The sequence below is a fragment of the Embiotoca jacksoni genome, unplaced genomic scaffold (assembly GCF_022577435.1).
Source record: "Embiotoca jacksoni isolate LCO1_2020_lvr unplaced genomic scaffold, fEmbJac1.0.p SCAF_8, whole genome shotgun sequence".
In the NCBI taxonomy this organism is placed as follows: domain Eukaryota; kingdom Metazoa; phylum Chordata; class Actinopteri; family Embiotocidae; genus Embiotoca; species Embiotoca jacksoni.
The window spans coordinates 8,893,105-8,916,148 of NW_027185436.1; the positions used below are offsets into that span (position 1 = coordinate 8,893,105).

General features: G+C 40.2%; 1 protein-coding gene across 1 annotated transcript in view; it reads left to right on the plus strand.

Moving 5' to 3' along the window:
* Positions 1-12,712: 12,712 nt before the first annotated feature.
* Positions 12,713-23,044, plus strand: part of fancc (FA complementation group C) — a 34,720-nt gene continuing 24,388 nt past the window's right edge. The window contains exons 1-4 of the mRNA XM_069178213.1: positions 12,713-12,837; positions 16,034-16,265; positions 21,997-22,084; positions 22,216-22,310. Of these exons, the coding sequence (XP_069034314.1) occupies positions 16,068-16,265; positions 21,997-22,084; positions 22,216-22,310 (381 nt within the window). The 5' untranslated portion in view covers positions 12,713-12,837; positions 16,034-16,067. The remainder of the gene's footprint in view (positions 12,838-16,033; positions 16,266-21,996; positions 22,085-22,215; positions 22,311-23,044) is intronic.

Sequence of the window (23,044 nt, forward strand, 5' to 3'; positions counted from 1 at the left end):
AAAAGCTCTTTGTCTCAGTTTTTTATCAGTGTGAGTCTGAGAGTGATTAGAGTTGGAATTTAGCTTTCTGAAATCACATGTCCAATCAACAAGATCAGACATCTGAGAGGATTAGAGTGGATTGATTACAAAAAAAAATGATCATTTAAGAGGAGGAGTTCAGAGAAATGTATTACATGGAGTTGCCAGCATCCACTGCTACTTTTCATACATTATCAACGTTACAAAACAACCGTTAAACCTCTGATATCCTCTACATCTCTCGTGATGGGACTGTCAGTATGCTGGTCACTTTGGTCCAGACTGAAAGCGAAGGCCTATGTATATGACTTTGGTGACACCCTGGTTAACAGATCAACATTTATACTTTGGCCTAGCTTGTAGAATATCTACTGAATGGATTTGCCCAAAAACATTTGTGTAGATTTTCATGATTTCGTGATATATCCAACTTTCTTAATGGTTTTTGAGTGATGTGTCTGGACAACTTTGGGTTAGATGGATTGCCATGAAATTTGGTCCCCCCTCTCAGAATATACACTGCTCAAAAAAAATAAAGGGAACACTTAAACAACACATCCTAGATCTCAATGAATGAAATATTCCAGTTGAAAATCTTTATTCATTACATAGTGGAATGTGTTGAGAACCAAATAACATAAGAACGATCAATGGAAATCAAAATCATTACCCCATGGAGGTCTGGATTCAGAATCATACTCAAAATAAAAGTGGAAAAATCAGATCACAGGCTGATCCAACTTCTGTGGAAATTCCTCAAGACAAGTCAAAATGAGGCTCAGTAGTGTGTGAGGCCTCCACGTGCCTGTATCACTCCCTACAACGCCTGGGCATGCTCCTGATGAGACGACGGATGTTCTCCTGAGGGATCTCCTCCCAGACCTGGATCAAAGCATCAGTCAACTCCTGGACAGTCTGTGATGCGACGTGGCATCGGTGGACGGAACAAGACACGATGTCCCAGATGTGCTGGATTGGATTCAGGTCTGGGGAACGGGCAGGCCGGTCCATAGCATCGATGCCTTCATCATGCAGGAACTGCTGACACTCCAGCAACATGAGGCCGAGCATTGTCATGCATCAGAAGGAACCCAGGGCCCACTGCACCAGCATATGGTCTTCCAATGGGTCTGAGGATCTCATCCCGGTACCTAATGGCAGTCAGGGTACCTCTGGCTAGCACACGGAGGGCAAACCTTCTTGCCACAGCGTGCATTGATGTGCCATCCTGGATGAGCTGCACTACCTGAGCAATTTCTGTGGGTTGTAGACACCGCCTCATGCTACCTCTAGTGGTGAGGGCACTGGCAAAATGCAAAAGTGACCAAAAATCAGCCAGAAAGGACGAGGACAGAGAAATGGTCTGTGGTCACCACCTGCACAACCGTTCCTTTATAGGGGTTGTCTTGATAAGTGCCTCATTTCCACCTGTTGTCTGTTCCATTTGCACAACAGCAGGTGAAATTGACTCACAATCAGTGTTGCTTCCTAACTGGACAGGTTGATTTCCCAGAAGTGTGATTGACTTGGAGTTACATTGTGTTGTTTAAGTGTTCCCTTTATTTTTTTGGAGCCGTGTATTACAAGGACTTTGGTGATCTTTTTTTTCTCTCCAAAATTTCAAACAAAACCGAAGTAAACTAACAGCAATCTCCATCAGCTGTAGCTGTACTGTGTTTAGTGCCAGTTAACAAATATTAGAATGTTAACATGCTAAACTAAAATAGTAAACTGTACCTGCTTATCAGCGGTATGCTAACATTAACATTAAGGTCAGTCTTACACGAGGATGATCTTAGTCTTAGTTCTCACACTGAACACTCTCAACTTATGTAGCATTTCAAAACAGATATACCAGGAACACCTTTTATACATTGTTGAAAAACTTTTTCAAACACACTACTACAGCTTTCCAGGAATTATATGCGAGAGAAGAGAGAAGAGCTGGGAAGACAGAGCAGCACAGAGATCCAAGACAGTGAGGGAACCACATCCAATTCGTAGAGACAGCTGACATGATTCACAGCAGCATTAAAAAAGCTTCTGCTGCAATGGACAGTCACCTACAGAGCCAAAGCGTGTATCTGCTCCCATTTCCATAAAAAAAAAAAAAAGATAGAGAAATTTGCCAACATTTTACTACTGTTGGCTGATGTCTCTGCATTCTGACACCACAAACGAAATGCTAATGCGTGACCATATCTAGTATTTGTCTCTGACTTTCACAGCCTCGTATTTCTTCGGTGCGGTGCAGATTCAGACCACCCTACTGAAGTCTGAGATCTATGGCTAGGTAAAAAAATTTTATATGGTCAAAAAAAGATGAAAGTTACCCAGGATGGATAGAGAGAGAGACAGTGAGTGAGAGAGAATGAAGTATAAGGTATAATCAAGTCATAAAAAAAAGGGGCAGAAAAAGGATGGAAGTAAAGACAGATGGAAAATAGAGGGAGGAAGAGATTGAAGCGGGGGGGGGCGGATGGTTGATGGTGGATGGGGAGTAACCGTATGAGAGTAATTATAATGACTGATGTTGTTTACTCCCATTTCCCCTCGCATCATTTATTCTGTGGAGGTGGAAAACCCACCCACTCTTTCTTTGCGTTGCAGACGAGTGCACCAGAGTGGTGCCAAGCCGTGTCATAATCTCTCCTCTTCCGCTAATACTGGAAACATTTATCCTGCCCTCAACTTCTCTCTTTCTGCCCTCCTTCCCACATGTTCTGCTTCCATCTGACTGCTCACTTCTGGTCTTTTTCTTCACTTTCCATTTGCCTTTGTTTGTATCCACCTGGCTTCCTCTCTCCATTCTTCTGTTTTCATTACTGCTGTGTCGACACGGCTGTGTGTGACTGCCGTGATTGGGCCGAGCACATGTAAGATGTTAGCATGATGTACGGCCGTTTACACCGGAGATGACAAACTGAGGCTGGATGCTGTCATCCTTTCTTCCTTTTATTTAATGTAGTCCTATTGGCACACACACATACACACAGACATACACAGACACACACACACACACACACACACACACACACACAACACACACACACACACACACACACACACACACACCAGATGAGTCCACACCACCCACTTCTTTGTCTAAACTCTGCTGTTTGTCTTTGCCAGCAAACATGCAACAACGTATGGAAACAGATACGTCATCTTTTAAGACAGGGGAGGATAGCAGAGGGAAAGAGAGAGAAAGAAAGAAACCCACAACTAAATATTCTCATCTGTGTCTGTAAGTTTTAAGCAAATTCACAATTCTGCAAAGCAAACTGAAGTTTTTCACATGTCTCTAACTGTTTATGCTAAAAAGGAGGATTTTAATGTGTAGGTCATAAACAAAACAAGGGGGATACAAGTTACTAAAAGTACAGTAAATTTGAGGAGGGTCTTTCCTCAATGATGAGGGTAAACACATTGGAATTTGCTAATGATTTGGCCATTCACAAAGAGGAGAGGAGAAATATTATTTTTTCTTCCATCTGTGCTTATTGATTCTGGCACCATGACAGATGCCTAATGAGGAACAGGGCTGGAGGAGCGCTCTGAGGACCCCAGAGGGAGACTCGGTCTGAATAAATGCACAGACACATGCACAGAAAAAATATATACAGATATGAGTATGTGAATGCACAAAGAAGGGCTGCTAAAGTATTCACAGACATGGAGAGAAAGATAATAATCAATGTCACCTATAATAAGATTGACTTTACTGTCTGTAAATACTATATTAATAAGGATTCAGGATCGGATAAAGTAATGGGACTGCAGTGGCGGAAGGGATGACAATCAATATATGTTGACTGAGTGTTAACTAATTTAGATACCCAGAAAAATCTGAAACAGTTAAAATAAGCAGGAGTGGTTCAAGTTTTCTTTAATATTGCTATGCGTGTCATACATACACTCAAGGTATATCTGTGATGCTAATGATGAACCAATGCAGACTCAAGCATCTGCAAACCTACCCCCTCAGACACATACACACACACAAACACACACACACACACACACACACATACAAACACACTCAACCTTAAACACAGATGTGATTGGATTCGAAGCTGTCGGACAAGGATTTTAGAGCAGGAAGTGTGTAATTATTGCAGACAGAGGGGCAGATAGATGGATGTGTGTGTGTTTAACACTCCCACTCAATTTCCCTGCAATCTACTGGACTAATAGAAAGCAGGTGTGTAAGTGTGTGTGTGTTTCTACAAAGTAAATGTGGTGGTATGGGTACAAGTATGTGTGTGAGTATGTATGATACAGTATTTCATGGTACAAGTGGACACAAAGCTCTGGTATCAGGTTGCTAAACTTGAGTGAGTGACAGGCACAAATTTGTGCTGGGGGCCAAATCACTGTCATTTTCAGGTCAAATTGACTCTTCAGGGGTCGAATACAGCCAGAAGTGATTTAATATTTGCAACTGGATAATTTCCTTTTTCCCCCCTATGTTCATTAAACTGTCAGACTTAGTGTTGGAATGTATACAACAAAAAGGAAGATATTAAACACATTTTTTTTATTTGTTCACCACAAAATAAAAAATGTAATGGCTGTAACAATCTAAATTCAAATAATTAAAGTTAAAGCGAAACATCAAAATATTGTATTGTACTGTTTTCCCAACTCTGATAATCAGTCAAACATGATTCAAACTTTAATTGCACCAAGTTTAAATTCTTCTTCTGGGCTTGAAAGAAAAATTGTTGAGTACAAATGAAGTTAATTTTGGGATTTGCCATTGAAAGGGACAATTAGAAGCTAAAGAGGTTAGATGTGACAGCTGCTGGAGTTTCACTGGTGATTGCCTTTCACTGACTGATTACAAATGTAAAGTTTCAGCTGGTTCTCTTCTGACTGGTTGAGTACCAGACTTCACAGGCAGCTGCATAGTATCTGACCATCTGTAATCAGAGAGAGCAATGGATTAACCCTTGGGACACACACAAGGACACACACATACATGGTATAATTTGGAAAGCACTGAGTAAATCAATTAGTATGTAAAGTAATAATTTGAATACTTGCGAGGACATGTGGACAGCTCCCTAAAAGTTGCCATAATTGTGAAAGTGCAGTTCTCAGTATGCACAATGTGTGTGTTTGTGTGTGTCAGGGCGCGTGATGGTGTGCACAGGCTTATGCATGCAGTGCTGTTTCACATTGGTCACAGAATCTGTCTCCCTTTCTCAGCCAATCCCCAGCTTCCTCTCAACGCAATGAAGAAGTAGGCTTTAAAAATGCCTGGAATTGCCATGAAAAGTGTATCCCTGTGAAAACACGTGTTTGTGCATGAAAGACAAAATAGATTACAATAAATATGTGTTTGCATTTCTGTGAAGTTATTTGGTCCCACGTGTTTTCCCTAAACAGACCTACAAGTGACTAGATGTGAAAGATGTGAGCGGGGTTATGTAAGGTAAGATCTGCTCCTCAAGGCAGAATTTTACACGCATTTTCTGTGACTGCTCACACCAGACATTATAAGGCTGGGTAGATCTCGATTTCCTTTTAAGGCTTCTCTGCGTTTGGCATTTTTATTTTCTGCTTTTTAAAATATTTTTGTGTGGCAGCCCAGGAGAGAGTGGGGAAAAGGGGTTTAACATAATAAGCCAAATGTGAAAATGCTGCAAGCCCTTTAACTTTACTTTCTTTCTTTTTTCTTTCTATACTTTCTTTCTTTTTTTTTTTTTTTATTTCTCTCTGAACATTGTGCATCACAGAGAACCCTATTGCTATTTACCTAGTCTTTGATATTTTTCCTAGAACTGGAATTCTCTCATTCATGCTCATTTAACTGAAATTGTTTCACTCCGAATCAAACTGTTAGACAGTTAATGACAGTTTATGTGATAAAAACAAACTGTAATTCTTTTCTCACGACCCCAGCGTCATGATATAACTCTACCTATATCTTAACTTAATTTTGACGATAAAACGATTGAAATAGATGGATAGACATGCAATTTGAAAACAAAAAGAGAATAGAGGGCAAATATAATCTTTACTGCGTACACTGAGTTTAGATGGTTAATGACTTTAAAATTGACCCATTTCCATCATAAAAATGGTCAAACCTTAACTTACATTTAAGGCCAGTAAATAAACACAAAACAACAACACGTTCAAGTAAAAACACCACACACACATGCAAGCACACAGGAAGTTAAACTTTGTGAGACACCAATCCATTTGAGGGAGAACAGTGCTTTTTCTTTCTCTCTCCTTTCCTTCTCCTCTCTATTACTGTGTCCCTTTTTGTCTTCTAACAGCCAGACATTCACAGTTAAGCCCAAACGGATCTGATGATATTAAACGGCACATTCTTCTGCTTTAATCTGAATGTCCCTTTCCCTCCCTCCTCCTTTGCTTCAACTGTCATCAGGCTGAAGGACAGGCATTTGCGTCAACAAAAAGACCAGAATTGACACACAAGTGATGTGTCTGCTCATCATAATAGATGGCAGAAAGCAAAACACAGTCGGAAAAACCAGTAGGCAGAGTGGTACATCTCAATTTACAGCCCATTTGTTTGAGCAAAGAAATGTATTTACGGAGTTCAGAATTCAAAAGACTGATCATCCTTGGACTCCTATTTGCAATTTGTCACTATTTCCCAGAGGTGTTGAGTATAAAATTGTTCTAAAAATACACTCATGTCTCCACATGGATATTACGAGTAATATTTGTCTGGTAGGTTTAAGCGACTGTTCTAGACAACAAATAACTGAGACTGTTAAAAAAACAATCATCTAAAAACTAGAATAACCGCCTCGCAGTTTTATGACTCCACCAACCACTCATTTTGCAGTTTCCATCCATGTTTGTCCAGACTCATAAGACGTATGACAGTGGATCAATATGTTCTACTCCTGACTGCTCCTGTTACGCGCAAACGATGCACTGCACTATGATGTGCACGGTGCAGAAGGAAGGTATAATCCTTATGAGTAAGAATTACAAGTTTGGTTGCCTGATCCAAATCAGTACCTGAGTTACGCTTCTTTTTGTGAGTAGTGGTCCGGATGCATCTGCAATGTTTTATTTTAGAGCTCACATCAAAGTTTCTGATAAATTATTGGGGAACATTAAGAAGTAGGCTGAAGAGGCTGTGTGAGGGATGGGTTGAGTCTCCCACGATGCTGACTGCTTTGCGGGTAAGGCGGATGTTGTAGATGTCCTGGAGGAAGGGGAGTACAGAACCAATGATTCTACCAGCTGCCTTCACAGTGCACTACAGAGTGGATGCGGTTGGAGGCAGCGCAGCTCCCGTAGCACACAGTGATGCAGCTGGTCAGGATGCTCTCCATGGTGCCTCGGTAGAAGGAGCACACGATGGGTGCTGGCGCTCCTGTGGTCTTTTTTTGCGGAGGAAGTAGAGGCGCTGCTGGGCTTTGTTGTTTGTCCAGGAGAGATCCTCGGTGATGTTAACACCCAGAAATTTGATGCTGCTCGATCGCTCCACAGCAGAACCGGTGATGGTCCGAGGGGGGTGTTGGGTGAGGGTTCTCCTGAAGTCTATTACAGTCTCCGTTGTTTTTGTCACGTTGAGGGAGAGATTGTTATCCCTGCACCACATGGCCAGTCGGTTCACCTCATGCTTGTAGTTTGCCTCATCGTTGTTGCAGATGAGACCCACCACAATCGTGTCGTCCCCAAACTTTTACGATGTGATTGGTTCTGTAGAGCAGTGCACAGTCATGAGTTAGGAGGGTGAAGAGCAGGGGGCTGGGCACACATCCTCGGGGAGCCCCCGTGCTCAGCGTGATGGTCTCGACGTATTGTTGCCAACCCGGACTGCTTGTGGTCTCTCAGACAGAAAGTCTAGCAACCAATTACAGATAGAAGAGCTCAGGCCCAGCCGGTCCAGTTTCCACATTAACTGCTGAGGGATGATGGTGTTGAATGCTGAACTAAAGTCTACGAACAACATTCTCACATAGGAGTCACGAGTGTCCATTTGGGTGAGGGCTGAGTGGAGGGTGGAGGAGACTGCATCCCCAGTGGACCGATTGGCACGATATACAAATTGATATGGGTCCACAGAGGTAGGGGGGATTTTATTTGCTGCATGACTAAACATTGCGGTGGAAAAAGTACGTGTTGTGCACCAGTGGATGTGTTTTGGAAAAACACTGAACAATTTAACAAAGAGCATGCAAACTGAGCTTATCGCAGTGCTCATATTTTCCTCCAGCAGGAGACACCACACACACAATAAACCATCCACCAGAGCAGCATTGGTGTATGGTGCAGTGAAACAGGCGTCAGGTCATGTAGGGCCACAGCAGCAGAGCCAGGTTGGTAATGGCTTTGGTCTGGAGCAGCACTAGTAACAGGATTGGTCTGGATCAGAACTGACAAATTTGTCAGCAGCTGTGTGGCTCCTGGTCTCAGTGAGCCCGGGATATGCTCCAAAGACTGATACCCAAGCTCTGCACCCGGCTCCATCTCTCTCTCTGGCCAAACCACAAGGTCAAAAAAACAACTATAATTCAAAAAATTTTGATCACGTGATTTGCCTTTTCCCCAAAATCTATTTATGGTTGGTATTTTTGTATTGGGGTCAGATTTAGATTTATAATTTTCAGATGAAAAACTGGTAATCACTTCCAGCATTGCAAAGTGATATTTTGTGTTCTTTATGTTGTTCTAAGTGATCGAGTGGGATTAACTGAGTTTGATATGAGAAGTGAGATGGCGCACCTGCAAAATCCTTTCATAAGACACAATCTCACTGATTGATTTATTTGCATCTATTTAATTAACTCTTTGTCTTTGATTCAACATGTACGCCACTGCTAATTTCAGTAGTCATTATTCCATTTTTTTTTTTTTTTTATATAAAAAACTGTGACTGGACTCAACATCCTACTGGCACAGTTGCCCAGTTGGCGATGTCAAATTGTTGGCTGTGATCAGGCCTCCACTGCAAGCATGAAAGCATACATACACATGCAAACACACACACACACACACACACACACACACACACACACACACACACACACACACACACACACACACACACACACACACACACACACACACACACACACACACAGACATATGGATGTGTTGCTGCCCCGCTACGTGACAACCCGTCTCTTGGCTCTGTAATAATCACAGAGTAGCAGTACAGTAAAAACACGCATGGTTTACACTTAATTTCTCCTCGCATCCATATGTGTGCCCATGTAGGCGAAGGCATAGCAACACACATGCAGAGGCACAAGGGCAAACACACACACACACACACACACACACATACATAAACACATGCATACACACACACACACACACACACACACACACACACACACACACACACACACACACACACACACACACACACACACACACACACACACACACACACACACACAAAAACATCAGTATGTGGGTTTCCACTTTGGGCATCAAACCACACTCTCTCAAGTTTTTGCTGTGGTTTTTCTTTCCTGCGCTCTCTCCTTTTTTCGAGTATTGCCAGGGACCTTGTTCCAAACCCATATGCTGATGTTTTTACAAGACTTAGACACACACACACACACACACACACACACACACACACACACACACACACACACACACACACACACACACACACACACACACACACACACACACACACACATCACCCAGCATGTGGAGTGATCTAGCCCTGGTTGACCTCCATGTCGGCCCAGGCAGGCGACCAGGGTGGAGCTGATGGTGAACCTGGGCCTGCGGCTCATGATTTCAACTGCTGCCTTCACTGGACATTTATGGATGGAGACACTAATGTATATATTTTATGTGATGGTACTCCACCCTCAGAAACACTTAAATATATATAAGGAAAATGTAAAGGTTGAGTGTGTATGTCAGTTTCAAGCCAGGGATAAAAAAAAAAAAAAATGTGCCATATACACTGTTGATTTTAAAGAATTAATGACATTACAGAAAAATCTTACATTTGAATCAGCACTCCTAATTGTCTTTTTAGATTCAAATATTACAATAATTCATAACTTCAGTGACTTGGGATTTAATTGATAATGGCAGAGGATTGTGTAAATAGAAGATTCCAGGTAACAATTTTTAATGTACATATACTGTATAAAAATGTGAACATAAAAGCCTAAAGAAAAATTATTTTGAATCTGAGGAAAACCTCATAGTAGCTGTTCAGAGTTTTAAGTAGATGTGGACTTCGCTTTAAAGGAAAACTTGAGAGAACTAAAGACATTTTTTTTTTTTTTTTTTTGCACCTCACAGACGTCTCCACACAATTTCAATGTTATTTCAGTGCTATTTGGGAAGCAGGCCACGAGTACCAAACTATGAGAGGGGAGCCAATACACACTCACACACATCCACCATATGTGCACACACCTGTACACACACATATCCACATACCCGGGCTTTCCTACCACAGAAATTCTGAAGTCTAAAGCCACTAGACCACTTTAAACACATTCCCCATCTAACAGACTCTGCTGCCTCCCTGTAACACTCAAACTGTGCACACATACAGCACATACCATGGCTTGTACTTGTATATTCAGCAGTATTCAAGTGGTAGAGGCATACATTAACAGCCACTTGGCCACACACAGACACATGCACAATAAGTTCTAGTAGGAGCCTTTGTAATCTCTTTCTCATGCAGGCACCCATGCACATACACACACACACACACACACACACACACACACACACACACACACACACACACACACACACACACACACACACACACACACACACACACTCACACATATATACATCGACAAACTCACACACATGGCATTACGTATGTTTAAACAACCGTTTCCTGGTGCAGTGTGCTTGGCTGCTCTGGGTCTGGCTGGAGCCTCTGGGTGATTTGTCAGTTTGAGCCAGGCAAGCCGGGAACCCCTCAAAGTTTGCTTTGGGTTCCTGAGGGACACATTCAGGGACCCCTGAATTCCTGGCCATGATATGCACTCTGCTTCACCCTCACCCCTGAAATGTATGACACAAATGCATACACTCACTCACTCAGATGAGAATATAAGCATATGTCCGGAATAGTTGGATACAGTTTCACATTACGGACATACAGCACAGTAATTGTTCCAGGCATTCTCTAACTCCTTTTAACCCTTGAACCACTAATGAGCAGATAACATGTTTACCTTAAAACCAAGGCCAGCTAGTTAAGTCAAACTGTATAATTTAAAAAAAAAAAATGACAATGTGAAAATACCAGTGAAATCATTCAATTACACTTTCATTACTGTTTGGAAATCATGGTGGCAGATTGAGCTTGTTCAACTAAATATATCTGTGCATCACATGAAAGGCCTGGAGATCTAAGGCTGTCTCAATCATGACATCTTAGCTGTCAATTCATTTTCTTACAATTTGTCTTTTTCTGTTCATTTTATGTCACTAATATGTTATAACCCCAATCATAGGTTAATAATACAACTTATGAAAAACAAGAGAGATTTATTCTTTGCAACTAAATCCATAATGTTATGGTCAACCAGATGCTCATCTAAATGTTGTCGGTAGAACACTGGAGGTTTAGAGGCTAATTCTCAACTCATGCGCTGTTAAACCACAGCAGAAGAAGGGGGCGAGATGAGGTAATGTCATTAAAAGAGTGCCAGTTAAACCTCAAATGGTGGAAAATGGTGTGGAAATATGGATGGAAATATGACATCACTGTTAGTTTTATCAAGCTGTTATAGACATGATTCTGACAACTATATGCAAAATGATGACGATTATCCTCAAATAATTGCGATCAGGTGATAATGTAATAATTGTGACAGGTTATCTCTGAATAATCACAAACCAATATTTCTTCACATCTTTCATAACAGTAAAATTATATTTGGTTCACTCGGATTAATTCATTAATCTTAAATACAAATTACAAATTTACATCATATGATTGGTCACCCTGTTCATTTTATTAGTTTTTTGTGTTTATTCTCTCAAATACTGTTGTGTTGTATTTCGTGAATCCTCTTTGTTTCTTCCACAGAAGATTGTATTTCCAAAGTGCATAATAATAGAAACATTATTTTCAAATAACTTTTTACTGTCAGATCACATGCTTTGAAGAAGTTTTCATTTTCTATGCATAACAAAGATAGAGCAAACCTCAAGACAACTTGTTGTTCTCTCTAAATCTCAGTTTTAATAAAATGAAGCTTAAACTCCTCATTTGGCCACTGCTTTTGTATGCACAATTAAATTGGAGCTACAGCACACTGTATATTCATTTCTTGTGCACTGACACTGCATTTCTATTTATCAGCCTGACTCTATTTTAGCTTAATTTAGCTTGTTTATAAATTGTATGGTTGTTAAAACGTATACCGTACATTGTTTGCGTTATCTTTAGTCAAAATTGATTTCAATCAGTATAAGTTGGAAATGTCAACATAAAGAACAAATGAGTGAAAAGCTCTAGAAAGATTGAAAAAAAACAAAAACATTTTAACATTTGTTTTCTGCATACAAAATTTAAATTGGTGAATAAGAAACTTTTTTTTTTTTTAATTGCTACCTCTGTTTAACCATGCGACTCGATTTCCCAGCAGGCAATGCGAGTAGCAGTTTAGAGGGTCACGTGGATCTCAGCCAATGGTCTTCCGCCATACCCGGAAGCCGGAGCAAGGAGGGAATTTCAGTTTGTTTACATCGCAGTACAAACACCTTGTCTCCTTGTCCGAAGACACGAAGAATGAATGGATGTAGCTGACGTCTTCTCTATAGAGGTGAAACTTAAATGTCCGCACCTCTTATTTACATGTAAGTTCGCATTTGAAGTTGCCACAGCCGACGGTCACACGACTATAGAGCAGCGACGTTGCTGACAGCTTAAATAACGATAGCTCTTGGCAAAGAAAAGCGGAAATGATTTCAAATATTGTGTATTGAAAGAGATGTGACAAAGTTAAACTCCGACTGACGTATCTAGTTCTTTTCTGTCTTTACTTTGAGCTGAACTACCTGCAGTCGAGTCGAGGAAATACTGGCATCCTGTGGCGGGATGTGGTTGTTGCTCGATGAGTCGGTGTGTCAGGTACACAGGAACATTTGAACCTTTCCACCACTTTAATCGGTGTGAAGCCGCATGATTTGCTCTTATGGCGTTTTTGTATTTGTATATTTGCACCCCCGGGTGTGTCTTGGGAGGGTTATGATCCAGGTGTACAAATGTAGCTGTGTATCTTTCTCTTTTAGAGGAAAAAAAAAAAAAAACAACATCTTTTCCAAGATGAAATTCAGGGCTGGAGCAGTAATTTGATTAATTGTTTAATCTCTTGGGTTTTGGGAAGTCGTGATGATTAGAGCTGAAATTACTCGTTAATAAAGGGATTAGTTGATATATCTACTACTACTACTAATAGGTTGAAGATTAATCTGCAACTGATCATTTGATACTTTGAGTAATTTGCATGCATTGATGTCAACACTCTGGTTGCAGCTTCCTGAATGATGATTTGATGCTGTTTTTTTTTTTTTTTTCTTAAACTGACTGTCTTTGGGTTTTTAACTGTTGGTCATAAAAAAACAAGCTCTTTGAAGGCACAACTGTGGGTTGTAGAAACTGTGTGAACGATAACTTAACTATTCAAGACATTAACTAGCTGTAATCAATGTAACCTTACGTAATAAGGATGTTTGCAGTGTTATGACGTGTTGTGGATGTAACTGTGAATTAGTAAATAAAAAAAAATGGACAGAATAATTAATAATGGAATCATCAGCAATGGGGGAAGTGTTGGGCCATCACAAGACGTCAGGACAGCTCCTGTGCACAACTTCTTCAAGTATCTTGAACTTTTAGTGTAGAAATTAAGCCGTGGGTGGTCAAAGTGGATGGTGGTCAAAAGCGCTGTCTAACACTTTAATCCAAAATCTCCAATACAAGTTGTGTTTTTTGGATTTAGCTGGATGTAGATCTGGTGACTGGAAAAGTCACACCATTCATTGATCCGTAGTGCCCCGTTTAGATGCATCTGTAGAAGTGATTCGTGTAAATATGAACAAAACTGTTCCTTTTATGATTTACATTAGTCTAATTTAATCCCGGCTCTCCTAAATATAACACACTGAAGCATACAGAAGTACATTTGCAGAAAGTGATGTTTAACTGATTTGATTATACTGAAATAACGTCAACAATCTCTTAATTGGAACAGCAAACTCAGCGAAACCCAAAGTCCACACGCTTAGTTTAACAAATCTTCAAAGATAATATTTGACCAGTCACATCTCGTTCCTGCTCCAGAATGTGTTCAGCCAACACCAGGGCTGCTGACGAGTGTGTTTGCGCATGTGCACGTTTTTTTTCAGCCTGTGTCACATGCGTTTGCACCAACTTTGAGCTTCTACAATATGCGCCCGTGTATTTACATGTAACTGTCCTTGTGATAAAGATCGTGTGTGAAACTGTCGGCATGTAGTTCTTTTCCACGTCTGCTTCGCTGAAAACGGAGCCTCTAAGACACAAGTCAACAAGAGGCGTTTGTTCCGAATTTGGTCTGGCTTTTTTTTCCTCCCCCAAAATGAGTATTTATATATTCACATCAGCAAGCCATAGGGGCTTTCCAGCAGAGATGATGGAAAGACATTAAACAAATTGTGTGTAACGAGGTGATCATAAAACACAACCCTGTGGCGTCCCACACAGACCTATCATTATGGCAAAAAACAACAAATACACACACACACACACACACACACACACACACACACACACACACACACACACACACACACACACACACACACCATTCTCAGGCTATATACAGACATGAAACACATCCTCACACACCCTGTGATCTGCCCCCCACGTCTTTCTCTCCGTCTTCATAAAAGGTGAAGAATGTACTGTTTATTTCTCAGTAGGCCATCATGAATGTGTGGGAGAAAGCTTGATCGCCTGGAGCTTAAAAGTCTCATTGTTAGATTGTGGTAATAAGAGGTTAACATAACCAGATTTAACACATTTATTGCCCCCAATTTCTTTTCTATTTAATAATTCCACTTATTATTGGATTAGCCACCAACGGCCCCATAGAAAGTAGGGGATAATGTGGGCCACATGTGCACATACAGTATTAAAGTAGAGGCCAAAAATGACATTGATTATTATCAACTGACACTCGTTTATCAGATATATTTGTATTCGTGTATATTTTCACAGATATTTAAAGTGATTATCAGTATGAAAATGTTTTGTGAGTTATATTTTTAAGTATATTTGACCGTTTCTTTTCTTAATCCAGTTTTAATAAATAGCCAATACTTAACTTTTAGTTCGAGTTTTGTATTTTTTCCGTAGGACTTATTTATGGTACTAACTGTTGACTAATATTAACAAAATTCTTACAATTCATGAAATAATAATGTTCTAAATGGCCAATAATGTTTTACAATTTTATACGGTTCTTTGTTTCATATAAAATAAACCAAATAACCAGGAGTTCAGATTGTTCGTCCTCTCTCTATGTTTATTTAATTTCAGGGTCACCCATATACTGAAATATCTCATCTTCATGGTTGATCTTTTTAGTTGACGTAACAATAACAACACTCACTGAATAAACTTGCTGTATGAAATATAGCTGATCTACATCAAATGTGCCTTGTGGGGTTTTCTTGTAAAAAAGAATTTTTCTGTTTTCATTCATCCTTTCTCCCCAAAACTCAAAAGTGGCTCGATGAGATCAAGCAATTGTCTACATCTATTTCTTTTCTCAAAATATTTGCAACGCCTATTTTTTCATATTTAAAATTTTGATTTCGATTTTTAGCCTTTGTAACTAATTAATGGAATAGCATGAAACATTTTCTAAATGTTATGTAAAGTACAAATCACCGATGTAAAAATGGTTCCTTTGCTCATCCCTAACACCAGCAAGAACAGACGATTAGATGCTTTCTGTGTAATCCTTGGCTTTGACTGTGGTCTTATTGTTTATCTTTTCTCTCTTAGCTCCTAAGTAAATTTGCCTGGACAAGCAGCCAAAATGTCTGAGCTGCAGCCAGTGAGCCAGCTCCAGCAAACAGCAGAGCCCTCGCTGGATGTTCGGGAGATTCAGTTCTGGCTGGACAAAGCGGTGGCGTGGGGCCAGGCCGACAGTCCAGACACTCAAAAAGACACCTGCCTACACTTAAACCGACTCAGGGATTTCCTCCAACAACTTCTCGCACACATCAACAACATGGTAAGCAGACGCAGTAAAAAGTTGAGGTCATACCTTCACAGCTTTTGTTTCTTGACTTTCTCATATTGCAAGTGTACTTCTGACATTTATGTTCTTGACACATTCGGATAATCCTGCTCCTACGCTACGTTTCTAAGATGGCTGTCAAGACAAATTCAATGCTCGCATCAACTAAGAGGCCTGATAGACTTAGCACGCCTTATCCAATGAATGGATTTTAATCAAGTCAAGCAGCTGTCTGATTAATGAGGCACGAAGTTAATTCAAACAAGTGCAAGTCTAATGCACATGCCCAAACGTGCACACGCTCCATCTCTGTCCGAGCCAGGGCTTGAACACTAACACTGGCAGGGTCCTGCTAACAGAAGGTGCTCTGTGCTGAGTAGAGGCTGTGTATGTCTCGCTGGCAGCGCTGCAATGTTGAGTTAGTCAGGTAATAGTCGCACTGGGACCTCCAGCGCTAACCTAATGTATCCCCATATCAGGTCCAGCAAATTTGGGAAGGGGGCAGAGGACATTGGGGCTGCAGGACTGAGATTTCACTGTTATGGTCATACCTCCTCTATTCAGCTCTTTTACCTCAGGACTCTCTGTCTCGCTGCTTTTTAGAACCATTTTTTCTCACATGATATACTCTTTTTCTCACATCAGGAATCTTTTCCTTGTTAGTCTTACCTTCATGGTGCACTTGCAAGTTTTAATCTGTGATGGTGTTTCACTAACACTTTGGTCATGGTTAGAATCGGTCTCAGTGTGTCCGCCTGTCCTACTTTAGACTTTCTCATTGCTTTGGCAACACGCCGTATATTTTTCCAGATCAAGCACTGACTGGCTTTTATTTTTCTCTGTCTGTCGTCTTTTCTGTTGGCATCATTCTCGGTATACGTCGTGCAGAGGTGTCAGCGTGTGTGTAGAATGATGGAGCGGATACAAAGAAGGACACAAAGAAAGAGAATGGTATAGCTTAATTGGGTTGAAATCCTTTTTACTGGCAGTGGGCTCATAAAAGACCAGCTGAGGATAGCCTGCTTCTTGGCAGCATTTTGCATCCTTTGATGGCTTTATAACTTTCCTGTGGCTTATGGCCTCAGATGTGAAATACTCCTTGTTATTGTTCATTTCCAGGTTTACACTTTAAAAAAAAAAAAAAAAAAAATTATCTGCATGTTGCCTTTTTAAGTGGAATAGGGACATTTTATGAAATAGGCTTATTTGCTTTCTTACAGGGATATTGGACGAGGAGTCTAACAGCACTCTCATATATGTCCACTTGTTAAAAGGTTGGGGCCAGCAGACGGTTCTCTTACCGAAACAACATAACTTAGCAGGTAGCATATCTCTGTCTTTGGGCAGCAAAATTGTACCTACCAGTACCTTTACAGGTATGTTATACCTCGACGGCTTAATATGCACAAAAAACAAAATGTAAAAATGTCATTTAGCTGTTTAACAGGTGTGGCAGGCTTTTTCTTGGCTGGATGCAGTGACTTCCTGGAGTCTTGTCATCACCGAGAGGTTGCTATGTAACCAAAGGACATGTCAGAAAGTCACTGTGTGTCCTTAACCACAAACTGACATTTATATCCCTCAGGTTTTGTAAGGATTAAACAAAGGATATTATTCCGCTTGGGAGGTGCTTCTGTGTGCATTTTAGATGGAGCTAAACTCGCTGTTTCCCAAATGTCAAGCTATTCCTTCCGAAGAGTGTTTTTCGATGCGCACCTGCTATGTTGTTGTACAGCTTGTCAAGTCTGCTTTCAACATAGTTGCTACACCACAGATGCAGTATTAAATCACTCCTCAAAGGAAATGATCAGGGAACCCTGCAGCACTAAAGTAAGATGGACGGAGAGCGTGCGGAATTCGACAATACATTCTAGTGTATATTTGTGTGCTCAGCATAGTGACTTTCCTATTTATTGTTAGGGCTACTCTGATTGTGGCTCAGTGCAGGGACAGAAGTGTTACCTCACTGTTGCCTATGAACTTGTCCCATTTGGCTCTTCAGCTGGTACGTAATCAGTCACTTCTGTCCGTCATGTATGTCCCTAATCAAAACAAGACACATGGTCTTGAAACCCTTTTATATTTAGGGACAATGTGGACAAGGCTTTCATGCAGATTTTGGCCCTGGGTATTCAGTGATAATTACTTTGTCTTGTGATGGCTCATTCTTGTGGGCATCCCTGCAGTCCCACAGCATGCAGTTTCTATAGGAAATGGGCATTCCTTTACAGTTTCATCAGAAAAACACACACACACACACACACACACACAGAACTTTTACCATGGGCTGCTGGACTGATGGGAAGGCAAAGTGTGAAGTCTGTTTCAGACGGCTTTGGTGGTGTTGTGGGGCTGAGCAGGGGTATTTAGAGAAACTTTGCTTGGCCTGTTTCCATTAAGCTTCCCATTAATGGTGATCTCACCCTTTTGAATGAGTCAAGTTAGTCTCCTTCACAGTCTGATACTCTTTTTCAACACACAGGTCTAAAGCTGCCTTTATATTTTCTGTTTCGGCAACTTTGAAACTCCTACATGTTTGCTCTCTGATTTTCTTTTTTTTTTTTTTAGATGAAAACAACACAAACACATGTATATCGGACTAGAAACATTTTTGTTTCTGGTATTTTTCCCCGTCCTCCTTATGCCTCGCTTTATTTATAACCCCTGCAGTACTAGTAATTGCTTTAAATGCTGACTACAAAATTTACATGGAGGTCTACTTTAAAAGTGCAAAGTTTTCTCTGAAAATACAGAGACAGTATTTGTTTCTGAAAAAACGATCACAGTCCTCCACAGTTGTCAACAGCTGTAGGCTACAAGTATGTTGAGATGCTCTGGGACTCTGATGTATGTGGGACGGGCCTGAACGTCTCACGGCAAACAAGAAATCTGGCTTCTATTTTCTCGTGACAATCAAGAGAAATGAACCCATAATTATGAACAAACGAGCTTTGTTTTCTCGTGATAACGAAAATCATTCATTTTCTGGATAAAATAGCATTAAAAAAAAAAAAAACAATTGCAAGTTTTTACAAGGTATCAATGTATTCTGTTTTTATAAGTAAATGCTCTTGTTATAGCAAAATATGGATACACAATACGGTGTTTCACATGCATATACTTTACCTGGGCGGCCCGCAAGCTCGAAGTTCATGTGTCGCTGCTGCTGTATGAAATCAGCCTGCAGCTTCACACACAGTCAACTAAATTATACCAACATGGGTTAACAATTAAACGTAACCGTTAACCAGCTGGTAGTTATCGGTGCGTTCATTAATTCCGCCTGAAATGGTCAGCGCGTGCTCCGCGCGTGATCTGCTGACAAGCTGACGGTCAGAAACTCCAGTTTCACATCACTCAGAGCAGGGGCGGATCAATCATTCAGTGATGAGGGAGCTGCAGTACTGCACAGTAAAAACACTGTCAACGAAAAAGTCCTGTTTAAAATAATGCTGTTCCAGTTTGCTACTCAACACTGTTAATTTATATAATGTAATGTATTTATTTATGGAGAGTTGTATCGATAAGAGTATCAATAAGTATCTCTTCTTATTTTGTATCAGTGAATGTGTACATCTGGGCCAGAGCAATAACAGTGGACATAATATGTTAACTCCAACACAGAAGGTGGAGGAAAAAAAAAAGTGCATATATTGCTATTGGCTATCGGTCAGTTAAAAGTTTGAAAATATTGGCATATCGGCTACCGACCAAAAAAAATAATCCAGTATTTATTAATTTCATGATTTTATTTATTTTGTTACATCGCCAAACTTTCGCATTATTTCACTAAACCAATGTATATTGTTACATCACGATTAGTTGGTGTGTTGTGTAACAATAAATGTCCATACGGTGGTAAAATAAAAATCATTGCTTGATGAGACAGTGTAGCTTGTGGCATTCATATGACATAATAATCTGGGCATCGTGTCTGTGAACCTGTGTGCGTTGCTTGTGTGTGTTTGGTATCAGTGACTGTCAATGACCGAGCTCCAACTCGGTGCTCGGTCAGTGTGCAGTGTTGACATGTTAGGCTGCAGATATTTGACAAGGACGGACATCTACTCTCACGCTAACCTCCTGACAGTGTGTCTGAAATATTCAGTGCGGAGCACCACGTATCCACCACCGTCACCGTCACCACTCCTCCCTGTTTGATCCCGAGAGCGAACACAGCTTTGACTGTTCCGCTTGTGTTTACAGTTTTAGATCAGGATGAAATCATGTATTTGTAACCTCTCTAGTAGTGGCCTGTAGTTATACAGTATGTTGCCGAATAAGTGTTTGTCGTTTGACTTATTAATTCATTTAAAAATAAACAAATTCAGTCAAGTAAGCAAAATTGTCTGCGGTTGAGCAACAGCACACTGCTTCAATTACAACTGGCATATATATATCAGATTTCACTGGGATTTTTCTGCACCAAAGCTTTGCTGTAGAGTTTAATCAGCTCAGAGGAGAAGTGTGTGTGTATATAGATATATCTATATACATACACACATATATATATATATATATATATATATAGTCCGTTAATAAGGCTTGAATAATAAGTAAATCTGTACATGCGCGTGAATATGATTCATGCACACATGTGCAGATATGCTTGTAAATTTAAGAAATACGTCAGCTCTTTGATCTGTTTTCTACATGTCCCAATGCAGTCATCATATAGTAAAACAGGGCGTGCTCTGTGTTAATGTATTAAACCCAGAAAAGTAATAAGATGGAACAAAAGCAATATTGTACACCTGTTAATTTACAGGCTAGTTTGAATCAAAAATCATTTTTAAAGGATTGGAGACTGAAGGCCTGTCTTAGTCTCCCGCTTGCCATGCACTAGCACAGATAACAACATGCATGACTTTTTTGTAGCGAAATTCAATTATTAGTTTGGTCTGGTTGTCCTGAACTGCCAGCTGAAGCAGTTGTAAAACTCACCTTTTATTTTGTCCTGGTGTTGAATGGTCTTATTTTTCACAACAGCACCGACACCGTTTAGTTTTTTCCATTAATCATCTGGGGAAATTGAATATTTATAAAATTGAAATGTATAGGAAGTCAGGATTAAAGGTTGTTCCAGTTCTTAAAAACAAGCGTCCGTCGTAACATCAAAACTCTCCGGGTGTTTTAATTGGCTGTGAGGTGAAATAAATCACATGGTCTGTTATTCTCGAGCTGGATAAACACGCACAGAAACACACATACTTAAACCCTTACAGGTATAGCACCCTCGACCAGAGCCCTGCTCTGCACTGTGTTCTGTTTTCTATACCTCTCACTGTTGACACTATTGAGGGAGTTGTGGCATGAGCAAAACATAGGAAACAAAGGTGCATGAGCAATGCGCTGGACGCCTTTGGATGTCTCTGTTACTCAGCTCAGTCCTCTCACCCATGAAGAAGAATTTTGCTCGTTTACATCTTCTCCTGTTTAGTGTTGTTTCACAGGGTTGCTAGGTTCAAAAGACAAAACAAAAGAGGATGAAACAGGTGATGAGGTGTAAACATCTGTAATACACTGAAATGATGAAAGAAATTTTATTTTTTTTGTACTGGCTCCACTTCTGTCATATTTTAGTCTGATTATATACCAGATGGAAAATAGATCTTATTACTGTGCTGTATGTGCCTTCCTGGAGGTATGAGAGTTCAAAATTAAAAACATGTACAGTATCAAATACATTTTCTTCTCTTTGTGCTTTGCTCTGTCTATCTTTAAGAGCTCCACAACTGAAACCATGAAGCGGCTTCCCCTCTTAGGCCAGTTTTTAGGCCGGCTCTGCTGGAACCGTTATGTGACTGCGGCCGGTGAGTGCACCTTCCCCACAACTTACACTTCACGCTTACAATCAGTGTTTCAAAACTCCCAGGCAGACGGAAGTAATAATGACGGCAATGATTCTGACATGGTGTGTAATGTAGTGCTGTATTGTCTGCAGAATCAAGCAGAGGGCTGCTGCTCCAGTGTCTGTGGGGACTATACTCAGAGGATCCAAGCAATGCTGTGGAAAGAAAAGCCAACCAGTGGATACGGGTATGAACTGGAAAGTCTAAATCTCTTTTACTGCTGAACTCGGGGTTAAGTGATTACTAAGCAGCGAAGACTCAGGGAAATTCAGTGAACCTGTAACACTGATCCTTTTAGAATGAGGAATGAGATTTTAGCAAAGTGACCCATAACTGGATTTACACACCAACTTTCTAATTCACTTTGTACTGTACAATAACAATGTTTTATCTGTACAGCTCATTTTGCTGTTGACATTTCAGTTCAAACTGATATTCAGGGAAACGTTGAGGCCTAAGTAGCAGCTATCATAAGCTACACCACGATTGTTTCAAATCTAGCCATCTCTTTACTGTACGTACAGTCAGCACTTTACTGTAATTTATCTTCTAAAGATACAACAATTCAGAAAAATACTTATTAAAATTAAGGCAAATTAGGGCTTGGTGTCATTTCATACATTTTGAATCCTGTCCCAATAGAATACTTCAGTTTTGTCACTTGATTGTTTTTGTTACCCCAAGCTGTATATGTGTAATAATAAGGCTAACATCTAAAATGCATCAGGATTTTAATTTTTCTTGACACAAAACAGCTTTACAATTAGGTTGTTTAAGTAAAACAGCCTAAAACTAGAAAAATCATGACATAAACCATCAATTATCTATTCAAATGTTAACTAAACATGAATCTGACCAAATCTAGATACAAATTCTGGTAGTTGTACATGTTGCTGTAGGCACATTTTAGTCAATTGCACA